The sequence below is a fragment of the Symphodus melops genome (genome assembly GCF_947650265.1).
Source record: "Symphodus melops genome assembly, chromosome: 14".
Taxonomy (NCBI): domain Eukaryota; kingdom Metazoa; phylum Chordata; class Actinopteri; order Labriformes; family Labridae; genus Symphodus; species Symphodus melops.
In genome coordinates this window covers 24,228,021-24,250,259 of record NC_136704.1, presented here as the reverse complement: position 1 = coordinate 24,250,259, position 22,239 = coordinate 24,228,021, and the positions used below count along the sequence as shown (strand labels likewise).

Here is a 22,239-nt window from a genome sequence, read left to right as displayed (position 1 = left end):
TAATCTAAACAATAACACATGAAATCCTTCAAAGTGTAATAAACCTACCTTTTTGAATAGCAAGGACTACGGGCCAAAAAGCAATAAGCCTGCTTGAATACTCTCCTTCCTTTCAGTAAAGTTTATCCTTATCCAAAGTGAGCACAAATATAATGGAGAGGTCTTAGATTGATGGGGCTGGCCACAAAGAACGCTCTGGAGCAGTTTTTTGGGCTCCGGTGCCTTGCTCAAGGGCATTCTGGCAGTGCTCGGGAAGTGGACTGGCACCTTCCCAGCGACCAGGCCAATTTCTTTTCATGGTCTGTGCCGGCACTTGAACCGGCGACTCTTTGATTCCCAACCCAAGTCCCTACAGACTGAGCGACCGCCATATTCATATTGCACCTTTGAAAACTGAAAGATCTTTTGCCTCTGTAACCTGAAAAAGCCTTCAAAAAAGTTGTTTGAAAAAAAGAAAAACAAAGATCTTACCAAATAAGTGCACAGAGATAATTGAATGTAACAAACACATTTAATAAATGCAAAATGTACTGTAGCAAGGTAACGTGTAGCTGAACCTGAACAGTAAGTTATTACAGTAAAGTACAGTCTAACCTCCAATAACCATAAAATCAGATATGGTCTTTTGGACTTGTTTGGCTGCTGAACCCTTTTCTCACCGTAGGCCAAGTAATCTATTAATCATATGCAGGTGTCACATGTTGACACTATCTGGCGTTACATGATGAAGGTGCCAGCAGACTTGTACTTTGTTGTGACAAGATCTGTTTGTATTTTGGATACAAGAAAGAGAACCATTATCAAACTAGTCGCTATAAATGCAATAAACAACAAAGCATTGGCAATTAGTGCGTTAACTAAAAAAAATAGCTTCTTAAAAATAGCCTGCTAATTTCGCTTTTATTGGTGGGTTTGTAGACAGACAAGAGTTAGAGTTAAAAGGAACATGGGGACGTTGATTTTACATCAAATGTGAAAGCTTTAATAGCTAATATTTGAAAGAAACAGAAACTATACATTTGCGATCCAGTTTCAATTAGAATTTTTCCTCTCCAACAATGTCTTCATCACAGTGTCTGTTTTCCTTTGGATCATTCACAGCTTCTCTAAAGTAAAAAAAAAAGAATTATTCAAATATTTGTTTGAAAGCGAAACATACATTTTGTCTTAAGTATTTAGACTCACTTGAGCTCTGCTTGATCCTGAAGTGCAACATTGAGGGTTTCAGGCAGTAGCCAACAGAAACCCCCGGCAGCGACGGGAACAATGCCATATACCAACATGGGAATGATGTCATGGTAAACTTGCAGCAACCAAATGAGTGGAGAGATGATGCCCCCCACACGAGCACACATGGAGTTCAGGCCAACTCCATTCTGCCTGCAAGAAAACACATCATCTGATTTATGGGCGCTTGGGAGTTAAAAAACAAACATGGTGTGAATGTCCCAATGTCCCAAAAGCCTCCCTGGGAAAGTCTATTCCAGGGTACTGGAGAGGAGGAGCCGGTTGTTATTCAAAACTCGGATCCAAGAGTAACAATGCCGTTTTCGTCTTGGCTGCGGAACACAGGATCAGCTCTACGCTCTCTATTGGGTGCTCAAGGGGTCATGGGAGTTCACCCAACCAGTCCACATGTGCTTATTGGATTTGGAGAAGGCGTTCGACTGTGTCCCCCCTGGCATCCTGTGGGGGGTGATCTGGGAGTATGGGGCAGTAAGTTTGACCTGTTCCAGATGCGCGTTGGCCTCCGGCAGGGCTGCCCTTTGTCATTGGTTCTGTTCATAACTTTTATGGACAGGATTTCTGGTTGTAGCAAGGGGCCGGAGGGGGTCCGGTTTAGGGACCACAGGATCTTGTCTCTGCATTTTGTGGGTGATGTGTTGATGATTTTTGCTGTGTGAGGCGGCCGGGATGAGGATCAGCACCTCTAAATCTGAGGCCATGGTTCTCAACCGGAAAAAGGTGGCTTGCCCTCTCTGGGTTAGTGCGGAGTCCTTGCCCCAGGCAGTTTAAGTATCGGAGCAGCGTCCGCAGTCATGCGGTCGCTGTATAGGTCCGTCATATTGAAGAAGGAGCTAAGCTGAAAGGCAAAGCTCTCAATCTACCGATCTTCGTTCCTACCCTCACCTATGGTCAAGAGCTTTGGGTCGTGCCCACAAAAACGAAATCCCAGATACAAGTGGTTGAAATGGGCTTCCTCCATAGGGTGGCTGGGCGCAGCCTACGGATATAGGGTAAGGAGCTTGGCCACCAGGGAGGTCAGAGTAGAGCCGCCACTCCTTCACATTGAGAGGAGTCAGCTGAGGTGGCTCGAGCATCTGTTCTGGATGCCCCCTCTACGCCTCCTTAGGTGTCCCACCTTGAAGAGCTGGAGGAAATGTTTGGGTGTCTCTGCTTAGACTGCTGCATCTGCGACCCGGCCCCAGATAAACGGTGGAAAGTGGATAGATGACAAAATAACGACGGTGAGAGGCTAAGTAGGCATTTCTGAAATGATACTTATTGAATCCTAGGAAAAAGCTCCAACAATGCCAAAAGTAAAGGTTGAATAGTTACATATATCCTCTACGTACAAACCATGTAATGGAGTATTTCATTCAGTAATGGTAACCCAGCAGTTTACTGCATCACAGCTTTGATTTCTTCCTTCTTGCATCTCATTATACAACAAAGTGTGGTCGTTGTGGGCATTACTTGAAGATAAGCTCAGCTGGTGGATCGATAGATTTGGTTTGTCTGTCAAATGGAAGATTGGGAGATTTAGGGCGGCAGGAGAAAGCATGACCTTACCTTAATACGGTTGGGTATAATTCTGGCGTGTATATGTAGGCTGTGCTGAATGCAGCAGTGGCAGCCATTTTCCCCAGAACTGCCATGACTGTTACCACCACAGGAAGATCTGACAGGTAAGTATAAAAGAACTTATTTACTGTAACATAATCGTTTAATGCTTAGCAGATGTTTTCAGATAATCAAAAACCCCTCCAAGGAGATTGAGGTATACCATCTGGGATAGCAAGATTTACAAGGCAAGCAACGCCCCCGAAAAACAGGAAGCATGCCTGACATATTCTCCTCCCAAAGCGCTGGACTAACACCAAAGTACCAATGTTGGCAGGGATTTCCACAAGACCAAAGATGAACTGTGTGAGGTAGATATTCAGACCAAATCCACCAACATTCAGGCTCAGTCCATAGTACAGAAGACTTACTGCAAACCTAGTGTCAGAGTTGGAGAGACACTGTTAGTCTATGTAAACAGAATAATCAAGGCAAACTACTTATGGGTAATAATTCAGTGTCAAAAGTCATACCAGTTATAGCCCATTATGATGGTACGTTTTGTCAAGTATGGTATACGGAAGATGTCCAACATGTTTCTTCTTTTGACTTTACCCTCAATGGTTAGCTGTAAAAGATGTCAGAGCTATCAACGTCATAAAAACTTGCATTTGGTTGAATCTAAAGTGTGTTTGATGCATCTCACCTTGTCCATCACATCATCTGGTACCGTCCTCCCGTTCATCTTGGCTGCTCTCTCAAGCTCCTTCACCGCCTCCTCCTTCCTGCCCTGGGTCATGAGCCAGCGAGCTGACTCTGGAAGAAACCTGTTGTAAGACAAGTGCAAAATCACAGAGCATGATTTATGGGTTCTGGTGGTGTTTCTAGATAGTAATGTTGATAAAGAACCAACAACACATGAATCTGTGGCCTTAGAGACTGCTGACCAGTATGACAATCCAAAGACAAGTAGAAAGGGGCTCATGAGCACCAGTTGTAGGATTCTCCAGTTGTGGATTAAAGATGCAACGCCAGATAATACCATCAGTCCAATAGCATAGAGCCCTATGATGAGCTGTGTGCAAAGGGCACTCTTTGAGCGATCGGTCCATTCCAATGCTACGAGACAAGACAAAGATTTCACAGATTAGTTTGCTGTAATTTAAAGTGAAAACGTAGTGTACCAAACTGCGAACAACCTGTCCTAACAGCATGCAATGTGAGTGAGTAGTAGAGACAAAATCAGCCTGGTTCAGTTGTTCCCTATTTTAGTGTCCTAACTGCCCGCAACAACGCTGTGCGACAAACTGAGCAATGCAACATGGGGCACCACTTTTGACCCTAATGGCGCTTTTTTAAAAATGTCCTTTCTGTCCAGAAATCTAGTGTGCACACGAGCAAGCAAAAGAAATACAGGCGCAGGACAAATAAAAAAGTATAATCTGCAACAGAATAGGAAGGTCAGCAGACTGTTCAGCTCCCAATGTGCAGCTTGACTTCTGAAAACAGGGTCGTTCAAAAAGACCTTCCTCAGGAGTATTTAGCAGGAGTATTTTCTAAAGTGAGGCAATCAAAAGAAAAATCATTATCACCTGCTCAACCTAAAAAAAAACAGGGACAATAAATATGACAACCACAAGAGGATGACAGAAACCTCAGGAAGAAGAAAAACACAATCGACAAACTGTGGAAGTCGAAAGAACGAGATTCCGGAGCCGGTGAGTTTATTCTCAGACTTCCATCAAAACAATAACAACATTCACCCGGAAGTGCTACCCCTTATATCCGCTTTCCTCTGGCCTATCTGCCAATCCCATCTGGTGATGAGCACCCCTAGTGGCCCCCCCCCGAAACACCAGATTTGGCATAAAGAAACCAAACTGCGAAGCAACAGGAGGAAACAGAAACAAACCACAAAAACACAATCAAATTCTTCTAGGAGGGTTAACTGGACACCCATAGCAGCTAACTTGCCCAGTACCCTCAGGTAAACACGACACCTCCCGTCGGGGACGACCCCGCCGGCGGCGAGCCTGGCCCGGAATAGCGGGCAATTCAGCCTGTCTGTCCAATGAAGGAACAGTGTCCGCAACTGCTGCCCGCGGCCGGCTACGACGAGGAATTCACCACAGACATTAGGCATGTGGCGGGGAAGCTGGCGTATGGTGTAGCAGACTGTCTGTCACGGGTGCTTATCTCTGCAGTGCACCTGGGCCTGGATTTCGCAGAGATGGCAGCAGATCAGGGCAGAGATGAGGACCTTCAGGCCTGGCGCACAGCGGTGACAGGTTTGCGGTTCGTGGAGGTTCCCTGCCATGAAAATGGGACCAAATTTCTATGTGACGTTTCAACTGGTCCATCCCGCCCTATGGTTCTTGCAGGTTGGCACCGACGGGTGTTTGACGCCGTTCATGCTCTCTCTCACCCTGGCGTGAAGGCATCTGTCAGGCTGGTGAGCACAAAGTTTGTCTGGCCTGGCATGCAGAAGGACGTCAGGGGATGGGCAGCCGCATGTGTACCCTACCAGCGGGCTAAGATCCAGCAGCACATCAGGACGCCACTGGAACCCTTCATGGTGCCGGAGCGGAGGTTTGATCATGTGGATCTGGTTGGTCCTCTGCCTTCCTCCCGGGGCTGCACTCACCTCCTCACGATGGTAGATGGGACTATGAGGTGGCCGGAGGTGGTTCCCCTCTCGTCCACAACTACCGATGAGGCTGCCCGCGGCCGGCCACGAGGAGGAGGAAGCGCAGGCACCGTCACGCTGTCCGGGTCCTGATGGGCAGGCTTCACGCGATCAACCGCCACCCGCTCATGTCGACCACCAAAGTCAATGATGAAGTTTTTAAGCCCCGCTTTCACAACTCGAAAGGGGCCATCATAAGGAGGCTGGAGTGAGGAGCGATTGATTGGCACCATGAAGGGTTCCAGTGGCGTCCTGATGTGCTGATGGATCTTAGCCCGCTGGCAGGGTACACATGCGGCTGCCCATCCCCTGACGCCCTTCCGCATGCCAGGCCAGACAAACTTTGTGCTTACCAGCCTGACAGATGCCTTCACGCCAGGGTGAGAGAGAGCATGAACGGCGTCAAACACCCGTCGGCGCCAACCTGCAGGAACCATAGGGCGGGATGGACCAGTTGAAACGTCACATAGCAATTTGGTCCCATTTTCATGGCAGGGAACCTCCACGAACCGCAAACCTGTCACCGCTGTGCGCCAGGCCTGAAAGTCCTCATCTCTGCCCTGATCTGCTGCCATCTCTGCGCAATCCAGGCCCAGGTGCACTGCAGAGATAAGCACCCGTGACAGACAGTCCGCTACACCATTGTGCTTCCCCGCCACATGCCTAATGTCTGTGGTGAATTCCGAGATGGAGGCAAGCTGGCGTTGTTGTCGGGCAGACCATGGCTCCGAGGTCTTACCCATAGCGAAGGTCACCAATGTGGAAGTCGAAAGAACGAGACGAGAGAACGAGATTCCGGAGCCGGTGAGTTTATTCTCAAACTTCCATCAAAACAATACCAACATTCACCCGGAAGTGCTACCCCTTATATCCGCTTTCCTCTGGCCTATCTGCCAATCCCATCTGGTGATGAGCACCCCTAGTGGACCGCCACTAAATCATCCAACAATTAACTATACAGATTTTCCCATTTGGGGTAGCAGGAAGTAGGAGCCAATCACTGGCATCATCGGGCCAGGGACTGGGCACCAGCCAGAAATGGGTGAGGGAAATAAGGAGTTTTCTTGAAGTGTGAAAACCCCGCTTGTCCCAACCGTATAATCAATAATAATAACCTGTTGTTGTGAAAAGACAGACCTACCCATCACAGATGTGTTCATTACTGTTGCACCTGCTGATGCCGAGGAGAAAAACTTGAAGAACATGTAAACGTACATGTTGGGTGAAAAAGCAATCACCACCCCAAAACACCACAAAAGAAAGACACAAAGCAGGATTGCAAAACGCCGACCGAACCTAAAAAGACAAAAAAGAGCACATATAGAAATCACATTTCTTGTTATAGCCTTCCTTATACATAATAAACATTAGACGATCTTTGACAAATAAAGTCAATGTAATGATGAGCACTACAAACCTGTCAGAAAGTGCCCCATATGTCAGCGCTCCAACCAAAATGCCAGCCATGGATATGGACTGTGATGCCTTAATCAAATTGCCTCTGTCGCACACCACATCAAACTGAAGACATAGATGGTGTAAGGTGAAAAGGGTTTCAATGAATTCAACGTAGAACCAAAAGCAGAGACATAAGGAATCATGGTGTCATTACACAGAACATAAAAACCCCTATAGTGAACAATGTGCAAAACTTATTTCTTGGTTTGTTTACCTCAGTCACAATGCTGGAGGCACCTTGGGGTGCGTCATAGTCCCATCCGGCTACACATCCAATTGTAGAGTTAATCCCATAGGATTCGATTGTCTCCAAATCCAAATCCACAGGTGTGAACATTCGGCAGCTTTCATACTTCCCATCCTTGTCCACGGGAATCGTGAGGTTTCTTTGTCTCTCTTCAGTCAGGTTGGGCGCTCGCTCCAAGATCCAGTTAGTGTTGCAGTGGTGCGGAAAGCTAATTCCAATAAATACCTGCCCAATTACATCAAAAACTGAAAAAAAAGTGGGCATACATAATACAGCCACTAAACTTTTCTGAAACAAACCAAACTCTCCAATGTCCTTCAGGATCTCCTCAAAGTTGCTCATATTGAAGTCTTGTGAAATGTGTCATTCCACCTCATCAACGAGAAGTGCGGACGAATGGATGTGAATGTTTTAAGTGTTCAGAGTGTACTTTAGATCCTCAGAGATTCATCCGTTTGATTAATAATTAACCAAAGTCCAGTTGTGTTACGGCTCTGAAAACCGTTGTCAGCTTTTAGAAGAGAATGTCTGATGACAGGCATTTTGTGTACAGAAGTACATCTAAAAGAGGAAATAAAAGTCAGACAGGATAAGTGTGTTTAAAGCTGAGTGTTGTAAGGATTGTTTAAGTATTCTAACCATGATGGCTTTCGAAAACAGCCATCGTGAATCTCAAATAGATGCTTCTGACATGTTTTCACTTGACACAGGGTTTACACTGTGGTAAATGTCACGATCCGGGGTAGAAAACAGGAGAGGAGGACCCAAGTGCAGAAATATTTATTACACAAAAAGGCAACACAAAATTAAAAATAAATCCAAAACGTTCCGAAAATACCAAGTCGAGCAAAAACAAAGAAAATCTAAAACTGAGAAGCAGAGAGACAAACCACTACAAAAGACAAACAGACGACCATAGACATAGACAATGAACCAACAAGAGACTCAGGGAAAACACAGAGACTAAATAGACATGGGGTAATCAGACGCAGGTGAGACTAACGAGACAGGTGAGGACACTCAGGGTCATCAGACAGGAGGGAAACACAAGGAACAAAGAACACAAGTACAAAGTAAAACTCAATACTGACAACACAACGAAAACCAGATATACAAAATAAACCAGGAAACACCAAAGACTAGACTTAAAACACAAGACAGGAAATAAACTAACAGGCAACATAGGAGGACACAGGGAAACACACTCAAGACTTAATTAAACACAAGACTATGAAACATTAAAGCACACAAGGGAAAAATTGAACACTATGAAACAAATAGAACACTAAGGACAGAATAAAAACTAAAACAAGATGAAACAGAACCAAACCATGACAGTGGGGGAGACAGCTATCTCCTATGTTTTGAATTTGGACTGCAGAACCCACTTTAAAGGCGAGGTGTCATAATTGTATAGTGCTCCTTTCAAAATCTGATGAGGAGATGAAATATAATCTAAACAATAACACATGAGATCATTCAAAGTGTAGTGAACCTATTATTGAATAGCAAGAACTATGAGGCAAGCAGCACCTCCAAGAAGTGATAAGCCTGCTTGAATTACTCTCCTTCCTTTCCTTAAAGTTTATCCTGATCCAACGTGAGCACAAATATCAGACTGAGAGGAATCAGTCGACTTCATCCCTAATACATCAGTAACCCAATACTCTATGTTGCTAAGTGAACAGCTTGTGTAGACCTGTGTGTTTATTGCCTATATTTATTGCCTGGAGAGGCTACATTTGTTTTTCTAAAAATTTGGATTCAATCTTTTTAATTGCTGTTGTGGCACTTGAACCGGCGACTCCCCGATTCCCAACCCAAGTCCCTACAGACTGAGCGAACGCCATATTCATATTGCAGCTTTGAAAACTGAAAGATCTTTTGTTTTCTATATCTTTTTTGAAAAAACAAATCTCATCAAATCAATGCACGGAGATAATTAAATGTAAAAATTTAATAAATGAAAAATTTATTGTAGCAAGGTAACACATGTAGCTGAACTCGTACAGTAAGTAATTACAGTAAAGTACAGTCTAACCTCCAATAACCATAAAATCAGATATGGTCTTTTGGACTTGTTTGGCTGCTGAACCCTTTTCTCACCATCGGCCAAGTAATCTATTAATCATATGCAGGTGTTCAGTAAGTCACATGTTGACACTATCTGGCGTTACATGATGAAGGTGCCAGCAGACATGTACTTTGTTGTGACCATATCTGTTTGTGTTTTGGATACAAGAAAGAGAACCATTATCAAACTAGTAGCGATAAATGCAATAAACAACAAAGCATTGGCAGTGAGTGCTGTAAATCTCAAAGACAACAACAGAAAGTAATTGACTTTTAATAACAAGGATAACCAGCAGCTGGATGGATATAATGAGTTTCAGTCCTTTACAGGTGAAAGGTCTGAGGCTTTTATACACCTAGCTGTGGGAGTGTCACCCACCTGGGGGAGGGGCTACTGCCCTTTGTGATGTCATGAAGGGAAAATCTCCAAACGGCCTGTTTGAGGACACATTTTTTGAAAAGTAGAGCAGGCAGAAGGTGGAGAGGATGGACTTTTCTCATCATTGGGGGGTTTGTAGACAGAGTAGAGACACATGTTAGAGTTGAAGGAACATTGGGACGTTGATTTTACATCACATCTGAGAGCTTTTAATAGCTAATATTTGGAGGAAAAAGAGAAACTATGAATTTGCGATCAAGTTCCAATTAGAATCTCTCCTCTTCAACAATGTCTTCATCACAGTGTCTGTTTTCCTTTGGATCATTCACAGCTTCTCTAAAGTAAAAAAAAAAAGAATTATTCAAATATTTGTTTAAAAGCGAAACATACATTATGTCTTGTTAAGTATTTGGACTCACTTGAGCTCTGCTTGATCCTGAAGTGCAACATTGAGTGTTTCAGGCAGTAGCCAACAGAAACCCCCGGCAGCGACGGGAACAATGCCATATACCAACATGGGAATGATGTCATGGTTAACTTGCAGCAACCAAATGAGTGGAGAGATGATGCCCCCCAAACGAGCACACATGGAGTTCAGGCCAACTCCATTCTGCCTGCAAGAAAACACATCAGAGTCCCTCACTGATTTATGGGTGCTTGAGAGTTAAAAAACAAACACGACTGTGAGATGCTAAGTAGGAATTTCTGTTACTTAACTTATTATAGTTATTGAACTCCAGGAATAATCTCCAATAATACACAAAGGCTAAACAGTTACACCTACTCTCTACATATAAACCATGTAGTGGAGTATTTAATTCAGTAATGGTAACCCAATAGTTTATTGCATTACAGCTTTAATTTCTTCCTTCTTGCATCCCATTATGCAACACCGTGTGGTAATAAAGATTGAATTTATTGGTTGGATGTTTTGATTTTAATCTACAGGTGATAAAGTTGTTGTAGTACAGCAAGGGGCACACAGACTAAGGCAATTCTCAAAAAACTCCATAACTTGCCAAGTATCCAAAGTTTTTATGCTTTGCCCATTATTTTGCTTGCTGTTGACAGTCTTAGAGAGGTTGGACCTAAACCTACAGCTCAAGTGACCATAGCAGGCAGGACGTTGGAAAGTTAAGACACACTCCACAATAGATTTTTACACCTCGAATGTGCAACCTGATACCAACACTTTTCTAACGAGATAATGTCGCTGTGAGGATTACTTGAAGATCAGCTCAGCTGGTTGTCTGTCAAATGGAAGATCGGGAGATTTAGGGCGGCAGGAGAAAGCATGACCTTACCTTAATACAGTTGGGTATAATTCTGGCGTGTAAATGTAGACAATGCTGAATGCGGCAGAGGCAGCCATTTTCCCCAGAAGTACCATGATTGTTACCACCACAGGAAGATCTGACGGGTAAGTATGAAAGAACATATTTACCTTAACATAATCATTTAATGCTTAGGAGATGTTTTCAGATGATCAAAACCCCTCCAAGGAGATTGAGGTATACCATCTGGGATAGCAAGATTTACAAGGCAAGCAACGCCCCCGAAAAACAGGAAGCATGCCTGACATATCCTCCTCCCGAAGCGCTGGACTAACACCAAAGTACCCAGGATGGCAGGGATTTCCACAAGACCAAATATGAACTGTGTGAGGTAGATATTCAGACCAAATCCACCAACATTCAGGCTCAGTCCATAGTACAGAAGACTTACTGCAAACCTAGTGTCAGAGTTGGAGAGACACTGTTAGTCTATGTAAACAGGACAATCAAGGCAAACTACGTATGGGTAATAATTCAGTGTCAAAAGTCATACCAGTTATAGCCCATTATGATGGTACGTTTTGTCAGGCATGGTATACGGAAGATGTCCAACATGTTTCTTCTGTTGACTTTACCCTCAATGGTTAGCTGTAAAAGTTGTCAAAGCTATCAACGTCATAAAAACTTGCATTTGGTTGAATCTAAAGTGTGTTTGATGCAGCTCACCTTGTCCATCACATCATCTGGTACCGTCCTCCCGTTCATCTTGGCTGCTCTCTCAAGCTCCTTCACCGCCTCCTCCTTCCTGCCCTGGGTCATGAGCCAGCGAGCTGACTCTGGAAGAAACCTGTTGTAAGACAAGTGCAAAATCACAGAGCATGATTTATGGGTTCTGGTGGTGTTTCTAGATAGTATTGTTGATAGAGAATCAACAACACATGAATATGTGGCCTTAGAGACTGCTGACCAGTATAAGAATCCCACGACAAGTAGAAAGGGGCTTATGAGCACCAGTTGTAGGATTCTCCAGTCGTGGATTAAAGATGCAACGCCAGATAACACAATCAGTCCAATAGGAAAGAACAACATGATGAGCTGTGTGCAAAGGGCACTCTTTGAGCGATCGGTCCATTCCAATGCTACGAGACAAGACAAAGATTTCACAGATTAGGTCGCTGTAATTTAAAGAAAAAACATGGTGGCCAAACTGCTAACAGCCTGTTAGACTCCCTACTGGAGTGTCTCAACGGCCCGCAAGCAACGCAGTGCGAAAACTGAGCCCGACTGGTCCCAACCGTATAATCAATAATAATAACCGGATGTTGTGAAAAGACAGACCTACCCATCACACATGTGTTCATTATTATTACACCTGCTGATGCCGAGGAGAAAAACTTGAAGAACATGTAAACGTACATGTTGGGTGAAAAAGCAATCCCCATCCCAAAACACCAGAAAAGAAAGACACAAAGCAGGACTGCAAAACGCCGACCGAGCCTAAAAAGACAACAATGAGTACATACAGCAATCACATTTCTTGTTATAGCCTTCCTTATACATATTAAACATTAGACAATCTTTGACAAATAAAGTCAATGTAATGATGAGCAGTACAAACCTGTCAGAAAGTGCCCCATATGTCAGCGCTCCAACCAAACTGCCAGCCATGGATATGGACTGTGATGCCTTAATCAAATCACTTCTGTCGCACACCACATCAAACTGAAGACATAGATGGTGCAAAGTGAAAACGGTTTCAATGAATTCAACGTAGAACCAAAAGCAGAGACAAAAGGAATCATGGTGTCATTACACAAAACAGAAAACCCCCCATAGTGAACAATGTGCAAAACTTATTTTTTGGTTTGTTTACCTCAGTCACAATGCTGGAGGCACCTTGGGGTGCGTCATAGTCCCATCCAGCTACACATCCAATTGTAGAGTTAATCCCATAGGATTCGATTGTCTCCAAATCCAAATCCACAGGTGTGAACATTCGGCAGCTTTCGTACTTCCCATCCTTGTCCACGGGAATCGTGAGGTTTCTTTGTCTCTCTTCAGTCAGGTTGGGCGCTCGCTCCAAGATCCAGTCAGTGTTGCAGTGGTGCGGAAAGCTAATTCCAATAAATACCTGGCCAATTATATCAAAAGCTGAAAAAAAAGTGGGCACACATAATACAGCCACTAAACTTTTCTGAAACAAACCAAACTCTCCGATGTCCTTCAGGATCTCCTCAAAGTTGCTCATATTGAAATCTTGTGAAATGTGTCATTCCACCTCATCGACGAGAAGTGCGGGCGAATGGATGTGAATGTTTTAAGTGTTCAGAGTGTACTTTAGGATTAATCTGTTTAATTAATAAGTAACCAAAGCCCAGTTGTGTTACGGCTCTGAAAACCGTTGTCAACTTTTAGAAGAGAATGTCTGATGACAGGCATATTGTGCCGCCGAATTACATCTAAAAGAGGACATAAAAGTCAGACAGGATAAGTGTGTTTAAAGCTGAGTGTTGTAAGGATCGTTTAAGTATTCTAACCATGATGGCTTTCGAAAACAGCCATTTTGAATCTCAAATAGATGCTTCTGATTTGTTTTCACTTGACACAGGGTTTACACTGTGGTAAATGTCACGATCCAGGGTAGAAAACAGGAGAGGAGGACCCAAGTGCAGAAACATTTATTAAACAAAAAGGAAACACAAAATTTAAAATAAATCCAAAACATTCCAAAAATACCAAGTTGAGCAAAAACAAAGAAAATCCAAAACTGAGAAGCAGAGAGACAAACCACTACAAAAGACAAACAGACGACCATAGACATAGACAATGAACCAACAAGAGGCTCAGGGAAAACACAGAGACTAAATAGACATGGAGTAATCAGACGCAGGTGAGACTAACGAGACAGGTGAGGACACTCAGGGTCATCAGACAGGAGGGAAACACAAGGAACAAAGAACACAAGTACAAAGTAAAACTTAACACTGACAACACAACCAAAACCAGATATACAAAATAAACCAGGAAACACCAAAGACGAGACTTAACACACAAGACAGGAAATAAACTAACAGGCAACATAGCAGGACACAGGGTAACACACTCAAGACTTAAGTAAACACAAGACTATGAAACATTAAAGCACACAAGGGAAAAATTGAACACTATGAAACAAATAGAACACTAAGGACAGAATAAAAACTAAAACAAGATGAAACAGAACCAAACCATGACAGTGGGGGAGACAGCTATCTCCTATGCTTTGAATTTGGACTGCAGAACCCACTTTAAAGGCGAGGTGTCATAATTGTATAGTGGTCCTTTCAAAATCTGATGAGGAGATGAAATATAATCTAAACAATAACACATGAGATCATTCAAAGTCTAGTGAACCTATTATTGAATAGCAAGAACTATGAGGCAAGCAGCACCTCCAAGAAGTGATAAGCCTGCTTGAATTACTCTCCTTCCTTTCCTTAAAGTTTATCCTGATCCAACGTGAGCACAAATATCAGACTGAGAGGAATCAGTCGACTTCATCCCTAATACATCAGTAACCCAATACTCTATGTTGCTAAGTGAACAGCATGTGTACACCTGTGTGTTTATTGCCTATATTTATTGCCTGGAGAGGCTAAATTTGTTTTTCTAAAAATTTGGATTCAATCTTTTTAATTGCTGTTGTGGCACTTAAACTGGCGACTCCCCGATTCCCAACCCAAGTCCCTACAGACTGAGCGAACGCCATATTCATATTGCACCTTTGAAAACTGAAAGATCTTTTGTCTCAGTAACCTGAAAAAGCATTGCACAAAGTTGTATGAAAAAAAAACATCTCATCAAATCAGTGCACATAGATAATTAAATGTAACAATTTCATAAATGAAAAATGTATTGTAGCAAGGTAACACATGTAGCTGAACATGTACAGTAAGTAAATACAGTAAAGTACAGTATAACCACCAATAACCATAAAATCACATATGGTCTTTTGGACAGGTTTGGCTGCTGAACCCTTTTCTCACCATCGGCCAAGTAATCTATAAATCATATGCAGGTGTTCAGTAAGTCACATGTTGACACTATCTGGCGTTACATGATGAAGGTGCCAGCAGACATGTACTTTGTTGTGACCATATCTGTTTGTGTTTTGGATACAAGAAAGAGAACCATTATCAAACTAGTAGCGATAAATGCAATAAACAACAAAGCATTGGCAGTGAGTGCTGTAAATCTCAAAGACAACAACAGAAAGTAATTGACTTTTAATAATAAGGATAACCAGCAGCTGGATGGATATAATGAGTTTCAGTCCTTTACAGGTGAAAGGTCTGAGGCTTTTATACACCTAGCTGTGGGAGTGTCACCCACCTGGGGGAGGGGCTACTGCCCTTTGTGATGTCATGAAGGGAAAATCTCCAAACGGCCTGTTTGAGGACACATTTTTTGAAAAGTAGAACAGGCAGAAGGTGGAGAGGATGGACTTTTCTCATCATTGGGGGGTTTGTAGACAGAGTAGAGACACATGTTAGAGTTGAAGGAACATGGGGACGTTGATTTTACATCACATCTGAGAGCTTTTAATAGCTAATATTTGGAGGAAAAAGAGAAACTATGAATTTGCGATCAAGTTCCAATTAGAAACTGTCTTCTTCAACAATGTCTTCCTCACAGTGTCCGTTTTCCTTTGGATCATTCACAGCTTCTCTAAAGTAAAAAGAAAATGAATTATTCAAATATTTGTTTAAAAGCGAAACATACATTATGTCTTATTAAGTATTTAGACTCACTTGAGCTCTGCTTGATCCTGAAGTGCAACATTGAGGGTTTCAGGCAGTAGCCAACAGAAACCCCCGGCAGCGACGGGAACAATGCCATATACCAACATGGGAATGATGTCATGGTAAACTTGCAGCAACCAAATGAGTGGAGAGATGATGCCCCCCACACGAGCACACATGGAGTTCAGGCCAACTCCATTCTGCCTGCAAGAAAACACATCAGACTCTTCAGAGTCCCTCACTGATTTATGGGCGCTTGAGAGTTAAAAAACAAACATGGTGAGAATAAGTATAGAAAATAATGATTGTGAGACGCTATTCTGACGCTGTTTTGATTTTAATCTACAGGTGATAAAGTTGTTGTAGTACAGCAAGGGGCCCACAGACTAAGGCAATTCTCAAAAAACTCCATAACTTGCCAAGTATCAAAAGTTTTTATGGTTTGCCCATTATTTTGCTTGCTGTTGACAGTATTGGGTCCAGCCAGGATGACAAAGTTCAGGCTGTATCCCTTTCGAGAACCATGACAAAAGACTCTTTATCCCAGCATGCCTTGCAGGTACTCCCAGAATGCTTTGCCACACCTAACACGTAGGTGTGAAGTTTGGGAGGGATAAAACCGGTTGCCTCCCATTGTTCAGCCTCTTTCATACGTCGTCTGGCGACGTCCGAGGATACAACTCTGCTTCCTGTTTCACAACACGATTCTCTTTGTTCAAAAGTTTTGGCGCGCAGCTAACCCAAGGCCTTGAAGCATACCGACATCCTGAATTCCGAGCTTAGATCATCCATTTGAACGCATCTCTAAGAAGAGCGTCTTAATTCTCCCGTATTAAAACGGTATTGAGAGAGATCGTAAGGATTACGTCTCGTTCCGTCCTTTAAAGAAAGGACATCCACGGAGATCACCTCGCTCGACGGAGAACACCACGGCCCTGCTCAACCCCTTGGATGCGCCGCCATCTCCATACAACTGCAGGGAGACGGCGAAAGACCGTTCCAAGGACCCCTTTTCTTCCTTCATCAACCGCGGACAAACGGCTACAAGTGAGGCTTAGCTAGGTCTGGGCAGTTAGATATAGAGAGTGTGTTTAACAACTGAGTTATTATTGTGAAACGGTGATATTATTTGCTTGGTGTTTGACCACTGTGTCTTGGGTTTTATGAGAGTAAAACCTCTTTTGTTTTCTTTATTTGGGCCACTTCGTCCCGTGTGTTTCTCTGTGAACTCTCGCGTCATAACCGGGTAATAGACTCATTATCAGAAAGATTAGTGTGAACGCCGTCTGATACAAATCCGGCCACTGGCTTCTGGTAGTGAAGTTAACTATGCTCTGAGTTGTGCGTGAGTTTCAGGCTGAGATTGAGCTTTCGAGGTGCGCTCTCTCCCTTTACGCACACACGCACCTTTCGGCAGACGCACACACGTACGTGTGCCACGCTTGTTTGTTTATGTTTGTTACCTGTAGTTTAGTTTATAACAGTTGTTGTTTGATTGAGTTTCATTGATTAACTTGATGTTGCTTTGTTAAATAAATTCTGTTATAATTTAAAGAGCAGTTTTTTGTGATTACTGTGTATTTGCATTGTGACTTAGGCTGGGTGAAAGGGCTTTGTGTTTGGATTTCACACCTTAAATTAAATACAGATTATTAATTATTAATGACATTGGTATTTAATTAACTAATTTGAGACTAATATTTGTAATATTTTGGTTGTTCCCTGTTTACAGGGTGGTGCCCCAAGGTTTATTAAACTCAGTTTAATAATAATTATTGATTTATTTTAATAATTAAGTAAACTTAATTATTAAATTTAATTCCACAACTAAATGTTACATCATAAAACCCCAACATAATGTTGCCGCCGTGGAAGGTCCCCACAACAGTCTCAGAGAGGTTGGACCTAAACCTACAGCTCAAGTGACCATAGCAGGCAGGACGTTGGAAAGTTAAGACACACTCCACAATAGATTTTTACACCTCGAATGTGCAGCCTGATACCAACACTTTTCTAAGGAGATCGCAGACGTCGCTGTGAGGATTACTTGAAGATAAGCTCAGCTGGTTGTCTGTCAAATGGAAGATCGGGAGATTTAGGGCGGCAGGAGAAAGCATGACCTTACCTTAATACAGTTGGGTATAATTCTGGCGTGTAAATGTAGACTGTGCTGAATGCGGCAGAGGCAGCCATTTTCCCCAGAACTGCTATGATTGTTACCACCACAGGAAGATCTGACGGGTAAGTATGAAAGAACATATTTACCATAACATAATCATTTAATGCTTAGGAGATGTTTTCAGATGATCAAAACCCCTCCAAGGAGATTGAGGTATACCATCTGGGATAGCAAGATTTACAAGGCAAGCAACGCCCCCGAAAAACAGGAAGCATGCCTGACATATCCTCCTCCCAAAGCGCTGGACTAACACCAAAGTACCCAGGTAGGAAGGGATTTCCACAAGACCAAATATGAACTGTGTGAGGTAGATATTCAGACCAAATCCACCAACATTCAGGCTCAGTCCATAGTACAGAAGACTTACTGCAAACCTAGTGTCAGAGGTGGAGAGACACTGTTAGTCTATGTAAACAGGACAATCAAGGCTTACTTATGGGTAATAATTCAGTGTCAAAAGTCATACCAGTTATAGCCCATTATGATGATACGTTTTCTCAGGTATGGTATACGGAAGATGTCCAACATGTTTCTTCTTTTGACTTTACCCTCAATGGTTAGCTGTAAAAGTTGTCAAAGCTATCAACGTCATAAAAACTTGCATTTGGTTGAATCTAAAGTGTGTTTGATGCAGCTCACCTTGTCCATCACATCATCTGGTACCGTCCTCCCGTTCATCTTGGCTGCTCTCTCAAGCTCCTTCACCGCCTCCTCCTTCCTGCCCTGTGTCATGAGCCAGCGAGCTGACTCTGGAAGAAACCTGTTGTAAGACAAGTGCAAAATCACAGAGCATGATTTATGGGTTCTGGTGGTGTTTCTAGATAGTATTGTTGATAAAGAACCAACAACACATGAATATGTGGCCTTAGAGACTGCTGACCAGTATAAGAATCCCACGACAAGTAGAAAGGGGCTCATGAGCACCAGTTGTAGGATTCTCCAGTCGTGGATTAAAGATGCAACGCCAGATAATACCATCAGTCCAATAGGAAAGAGCAATATGATGAGCTGTGTGCAAAGGGCACTCTTTGAGCGATCGGTCCATTCCAATGCTACGAGACAAGACAAAGATTTCATAGATTAGGTCGCTGTAATTCAAAGAAAAAACATGGTGGCCAAACTGCTAACAGCCTGTCCTTACAGCACGCAATGTGAGTGAGCAGTATAGATAGACTCCCTACTGGAGTGTCTCAACGGCCCGCAAGCAACGCAGTGCGAAAACTGAGCCCGACTGGTCCCAACCGTATAATCAATAATAATAACCTGTTGTTGTGAAAAGACAGACCTACCCATCACGGATGTGTTCATTACTGTTACACCTGCTGATGCCGAGGAGAAAAACTTGAAGAACATGTAAATGTACATGTTGGGTGAAAAAGCAATCCCCACCCCAAAACACCAGAAAAGAGAGACACAAAGCAGGATTGCAAAACGCCGACCGAACCTACAAAGACAAAAAAGAGCACATACAGCAATCACATTTCTTGTTATAGCCTTCCTTATACATAATAAACATTAGACGATCTTTGACAAATAAAGTCAATGTAATGATGAGCACTACAAACCTGTCAGAAAGTGCCCCATATGTCAGCGCTCCAACCAAAATGCCAGCCATGGATATGGACTGTGATGCCTTAATCAAATCACTTCTGTCGCACACCACATCAAACTGAAGACATGGTGCAAGGTGATGCAAGGTGATGGTGCAAGGTGAAAAGGGTTTCAATGAATTCAACGTAGAACCAAAAGCAGAGACATATAAAGGAATCATCGTGTCATTACACAGAACATAAAAACCCCTATAGTGAACAATGTGCAACACTTATTTTGTTGCACATTTTGCAACAAAACATTTTGAGGTTTGTTTACCTCAGTCACAAAGCTGGAGGCACCTTGGGGTGCGTCATAGTCCCATCCAGCTACACATCCAATTGTAGAGTTAATCCCATAGGATTCAATTGTCTCCAAATCCAAATCCACAGGTGTGAACATTCGGCAGCTTTCATACTTCCCATCCTTGTCCACGGGAATCGTGAGGTTTCTTTGTCTCTCTTCAGTCAGGTTGGGCGCTCGCTCCAAGATCCAGTCAGTGTTGCAATGGTGCGGAAAGCTAATTCCAATAAATACCTGGCCAATTATATCAAAAGCTGAAAAAAAAGTGGGCACACATAATACAGCCACTAAGCTTTTCTGAAACAAACCAAACTCTCCGATGTCCTTCAGGATCTCCTCAAAGTTGCTCATATTGAAGTCTTGTGAAATGTGTCATTCCACCTCATCGACGAGAAGTGTGGCATATGGATGTGAATGCTGTAAGTGTTTAGGTTGTACTTTAGATCCTCAGAGATTAATCTGTGTAGTTAATAATTACCCAAAGTCCAGTTGTGTTATGGCTCTGAAAGCCTTTGTCAGCTTTTAGAAGAGAATGTCTGATGACTATAGAAGCAGCAATCACACAGACAGTGATAAAGACAAGATGCACAGACTAATAAACAGTAGAACACCTTAAAGTGGAGATAAAAGTCTTGTAAGGATTGTTTAATGCTTCTAACCTTGGACTACACAACAACATTACTAACAATAAAAACGTAATGTTCACTTTTGGTGAAAGTTGCTTTTATTTCTAATCATATTTAAAATTATATATATTTGTTTTAAGGGGGAGCTATGTTCATCAGTATTAACTGATACAGAGTCATATCCTGTAAGCAAAAACTGAGAGGCTGATCCAAACCAAGCCGCATCCTCCTGTTCTGAAAAATAAAGCCGATGCTGAGGTCCAAAATCCTGCAGAAGCACAGGAAGTCACATACACACCCATTGCAAAACGCTTTTACAGCAGAAATTAACATTTTCATAGCCTGGTTTAAAAAAAACAACAAACAAACCCAAAGTGGTCTGATGAGCATATTGTCAAGAGGCTTAAGCTTGTCGTTAGCTTGACTCAAAGTTAAGCTGAAACAGCATTTCCAGCATGGAGACCGCCATCATTTTTATGAGTGACTGTGAGGTGTAAAGATCACGTCCTAATATCATTGCTTCAGCAGCTGTTTCTACGACCAGCTTTGTTTTCTGCTGAACCACATCCCATCTTTACTAACAGACAACTAAACATTAACAGAAACCAGTGAACGTCTGCTCAAATTGTGCTGACTGGGTAGTGTTACGTCCCCACGAAGAGGTCATGTCATAGCAGTCAGGACACTCAGAGGACCAGTGTGACCAGGACTTTAGTGACCTCTAGAGTTGAGGCTGCAGATTGCAACCCTTCCAGGTGCAGGAGGGGAATTCAGCTTTCAGGATTTCAGGATTAATCAGTATTTGGAAGACAATTTAAAGGTCCCTCGAGGAGTTTTAAGCTGATTAGGAAGCAGAATTGAACATACACAACCTTACCAAGCAAACAAGAATATCAGCAAGACTGTTTCCTCAAGTGGTGATTACTGCTGCCAACAGGGCACTTTGTCGACGGATCTTTAGTCTTAGACTGAAGGTGCTTCCATTTATCTTTTCTGCAGTAAATAATTATGGTGTTTGAATGTTAATTGTCAGTAATCTTTTTTTCTAATAATATTGATTCGTACTTCTGCATGTACAGGACGAGGTCAAAAAACAGAAGGGAGGTACAGCATTCAGGACCAACACAAAGTAAAAGTTTCAGTCAAAGACAAGAAGGGGTAAAATACTCGCGATTCTGAGTTGAGACCAAGACCTTTGAAAGATGCTCCTGGCACCGGTGTTCACAACTATGAAACGAACCAACGTCTATGACAGAACTACTCATGGTACCAGACAATTATTGAAAATGATGTCTTCAACAATCAACAGTGCCCGTTTCTCTTCCTGAACATGGATCAGTGCTGTTAGTCTGATGTCTGATACTTAAATATCATCAATATCGGACATGTTGCCGTTATTAGATCGTATTTGTTCAATGTCTACTTAAAACTAGAAAATGAACTAAATTAAAAAAATAATCACGGTGTCTCAACAATCATTGTTAATGACCAACTGTTTCCAGTAGGGCTTACTGTATATGGCCTGCTACTTAGCGATTGTTAGCATGCTAATTATGGTCACAACAGTAAACCATGACAGTGGAAATCGCTTTCAGGACACTTTGGGTCACCTTGAACAAATTAAGCAAAATTCCTGTCAGCATTTCTTTAAACTGACACAGATTTACTCTTCACTCTGACATGATACAAATACTTTTTAGAGCCAGTAAAACTTCCTTTATGTCCTTATGAACGGTTCGTTTGAAATCCGTTATGTTCATTGCCTCGTTACTTTCACATGCTCATACTTTGAAACAGGGAACTTATTAAACAAGACGAGTTTTTGGATTGCTCTCCACATGCATATGGTACAAATCTGT

At 42.6% G+C, this 22,239-nt stretch overlaps 3 protein-coding genes across 3 annotated transcripts; all 3 read right to left on the bottom strand.

The window, feature by feature from the left end:
- Positions 1-497: 497 nt before the first annotated feature.
- Positions 498-7,821, bottom strand: LOC306835071 (solute carrier family 22 member 13-like). The gene is made up of 10 exons (XM_079361480.1): positions 7,143-7,821; positions 6,888-6,991; positions 6,612-6,766; positions 3,732-3,903; positions 3,491-3,611; positions 3,318-3,412; positions 3,008-3,222; positions 2,794-2,902; positions 1,186-1,380; positions 498-1,106 (listed from the first exon to the last, which is right to left on the bottom strand). The coding sequence occupies exons 1-10, from the start codon at positions 7,515-7,517 to the stop codon at positions 1,037-1,039; spliced, it is 1,611 nt and encodes a 536-aa protein (XP_079217606.1). The 5' UTR covers positions 7,518-7,821; the 3' UTR covers positions 498-1,036.
- A 1,353-nt stretch (positions 7,822-9,174) lies between these two features.
- On the bottom strand, positions 9,175-13,202 carry LOC306835070 (solute carrier family 22 member 13-like). Its single transcript, XM_079361479.1, is given in 10 exon segments — positions 9,175-9,963; positions 10,047-10,241; positions 10,932-11,092; positions 11,095-11,359; positions 11,455-11,549; positions 11,628-11,748; positions 11,869-12,040; positions 12,244-12,398; positions 12,520-12,623; positions 12,775-13,202. Coding segments are annotated over 10 exon segments (1,713 nt in total). The 5' UTR covers positions 13,150-13,202; the 3' UTR covers positions 9,175-9,893.
- Positions 13,203-14,759: 1,557 nt separating this feature from the next.
- Positions 14,760-20,105, bottom strand: LOC306835364 (solute carrier family 22 member 13-like; the record flags this gene model as incomplete). Its single annotated transcript, XM_079361845.1, has 10 exons — positions 14,760-15,608; positions 15,692-15,886; positions 17,808-17,916; positions 18,021-18,235; positions 18,328-18,422; positions 18,501-18,621; positions 18,742-18,913; positions 19,151-19,305; positions 19,427-19,530; positions 19,731-20,105. 10 exons carry the CDS (start codon positions 20,103-20,105, stop codon positions 15,539-15,541), a joined length of 1,611 nt encoding a protein of 536 aa, XP_079217971.1. The 3' UTR covers positions 14,760-15,538.
- Between the last annotated feature and the right edge of the window lie 2,134 nt (positions 20,106-22,239).

Coding starts and splice junctions, on each gene's coding strand:
- LOC306835071 (XM_079361480.1), bottom strand. CDS start 7,517: ATGAGCAACTTTGAGGAGATCCTGAAGGACATTGGAGAGTTTGGTTTG. Junction 1,381..2,793: donor TTATACCCAACCGTATTAAG/GTAAGGTCATGC, acceptor GTTTTCTTGCAG/GCAGAATGGAGTTGGCCTGA. Junction 1,107..1,185: donor CAGGATCAAGCAGAGCTCAA/GTGAGTCTAAAT, acceptor TTTTTACTTTAG/AGAAGCTGTGAATGATCCAA.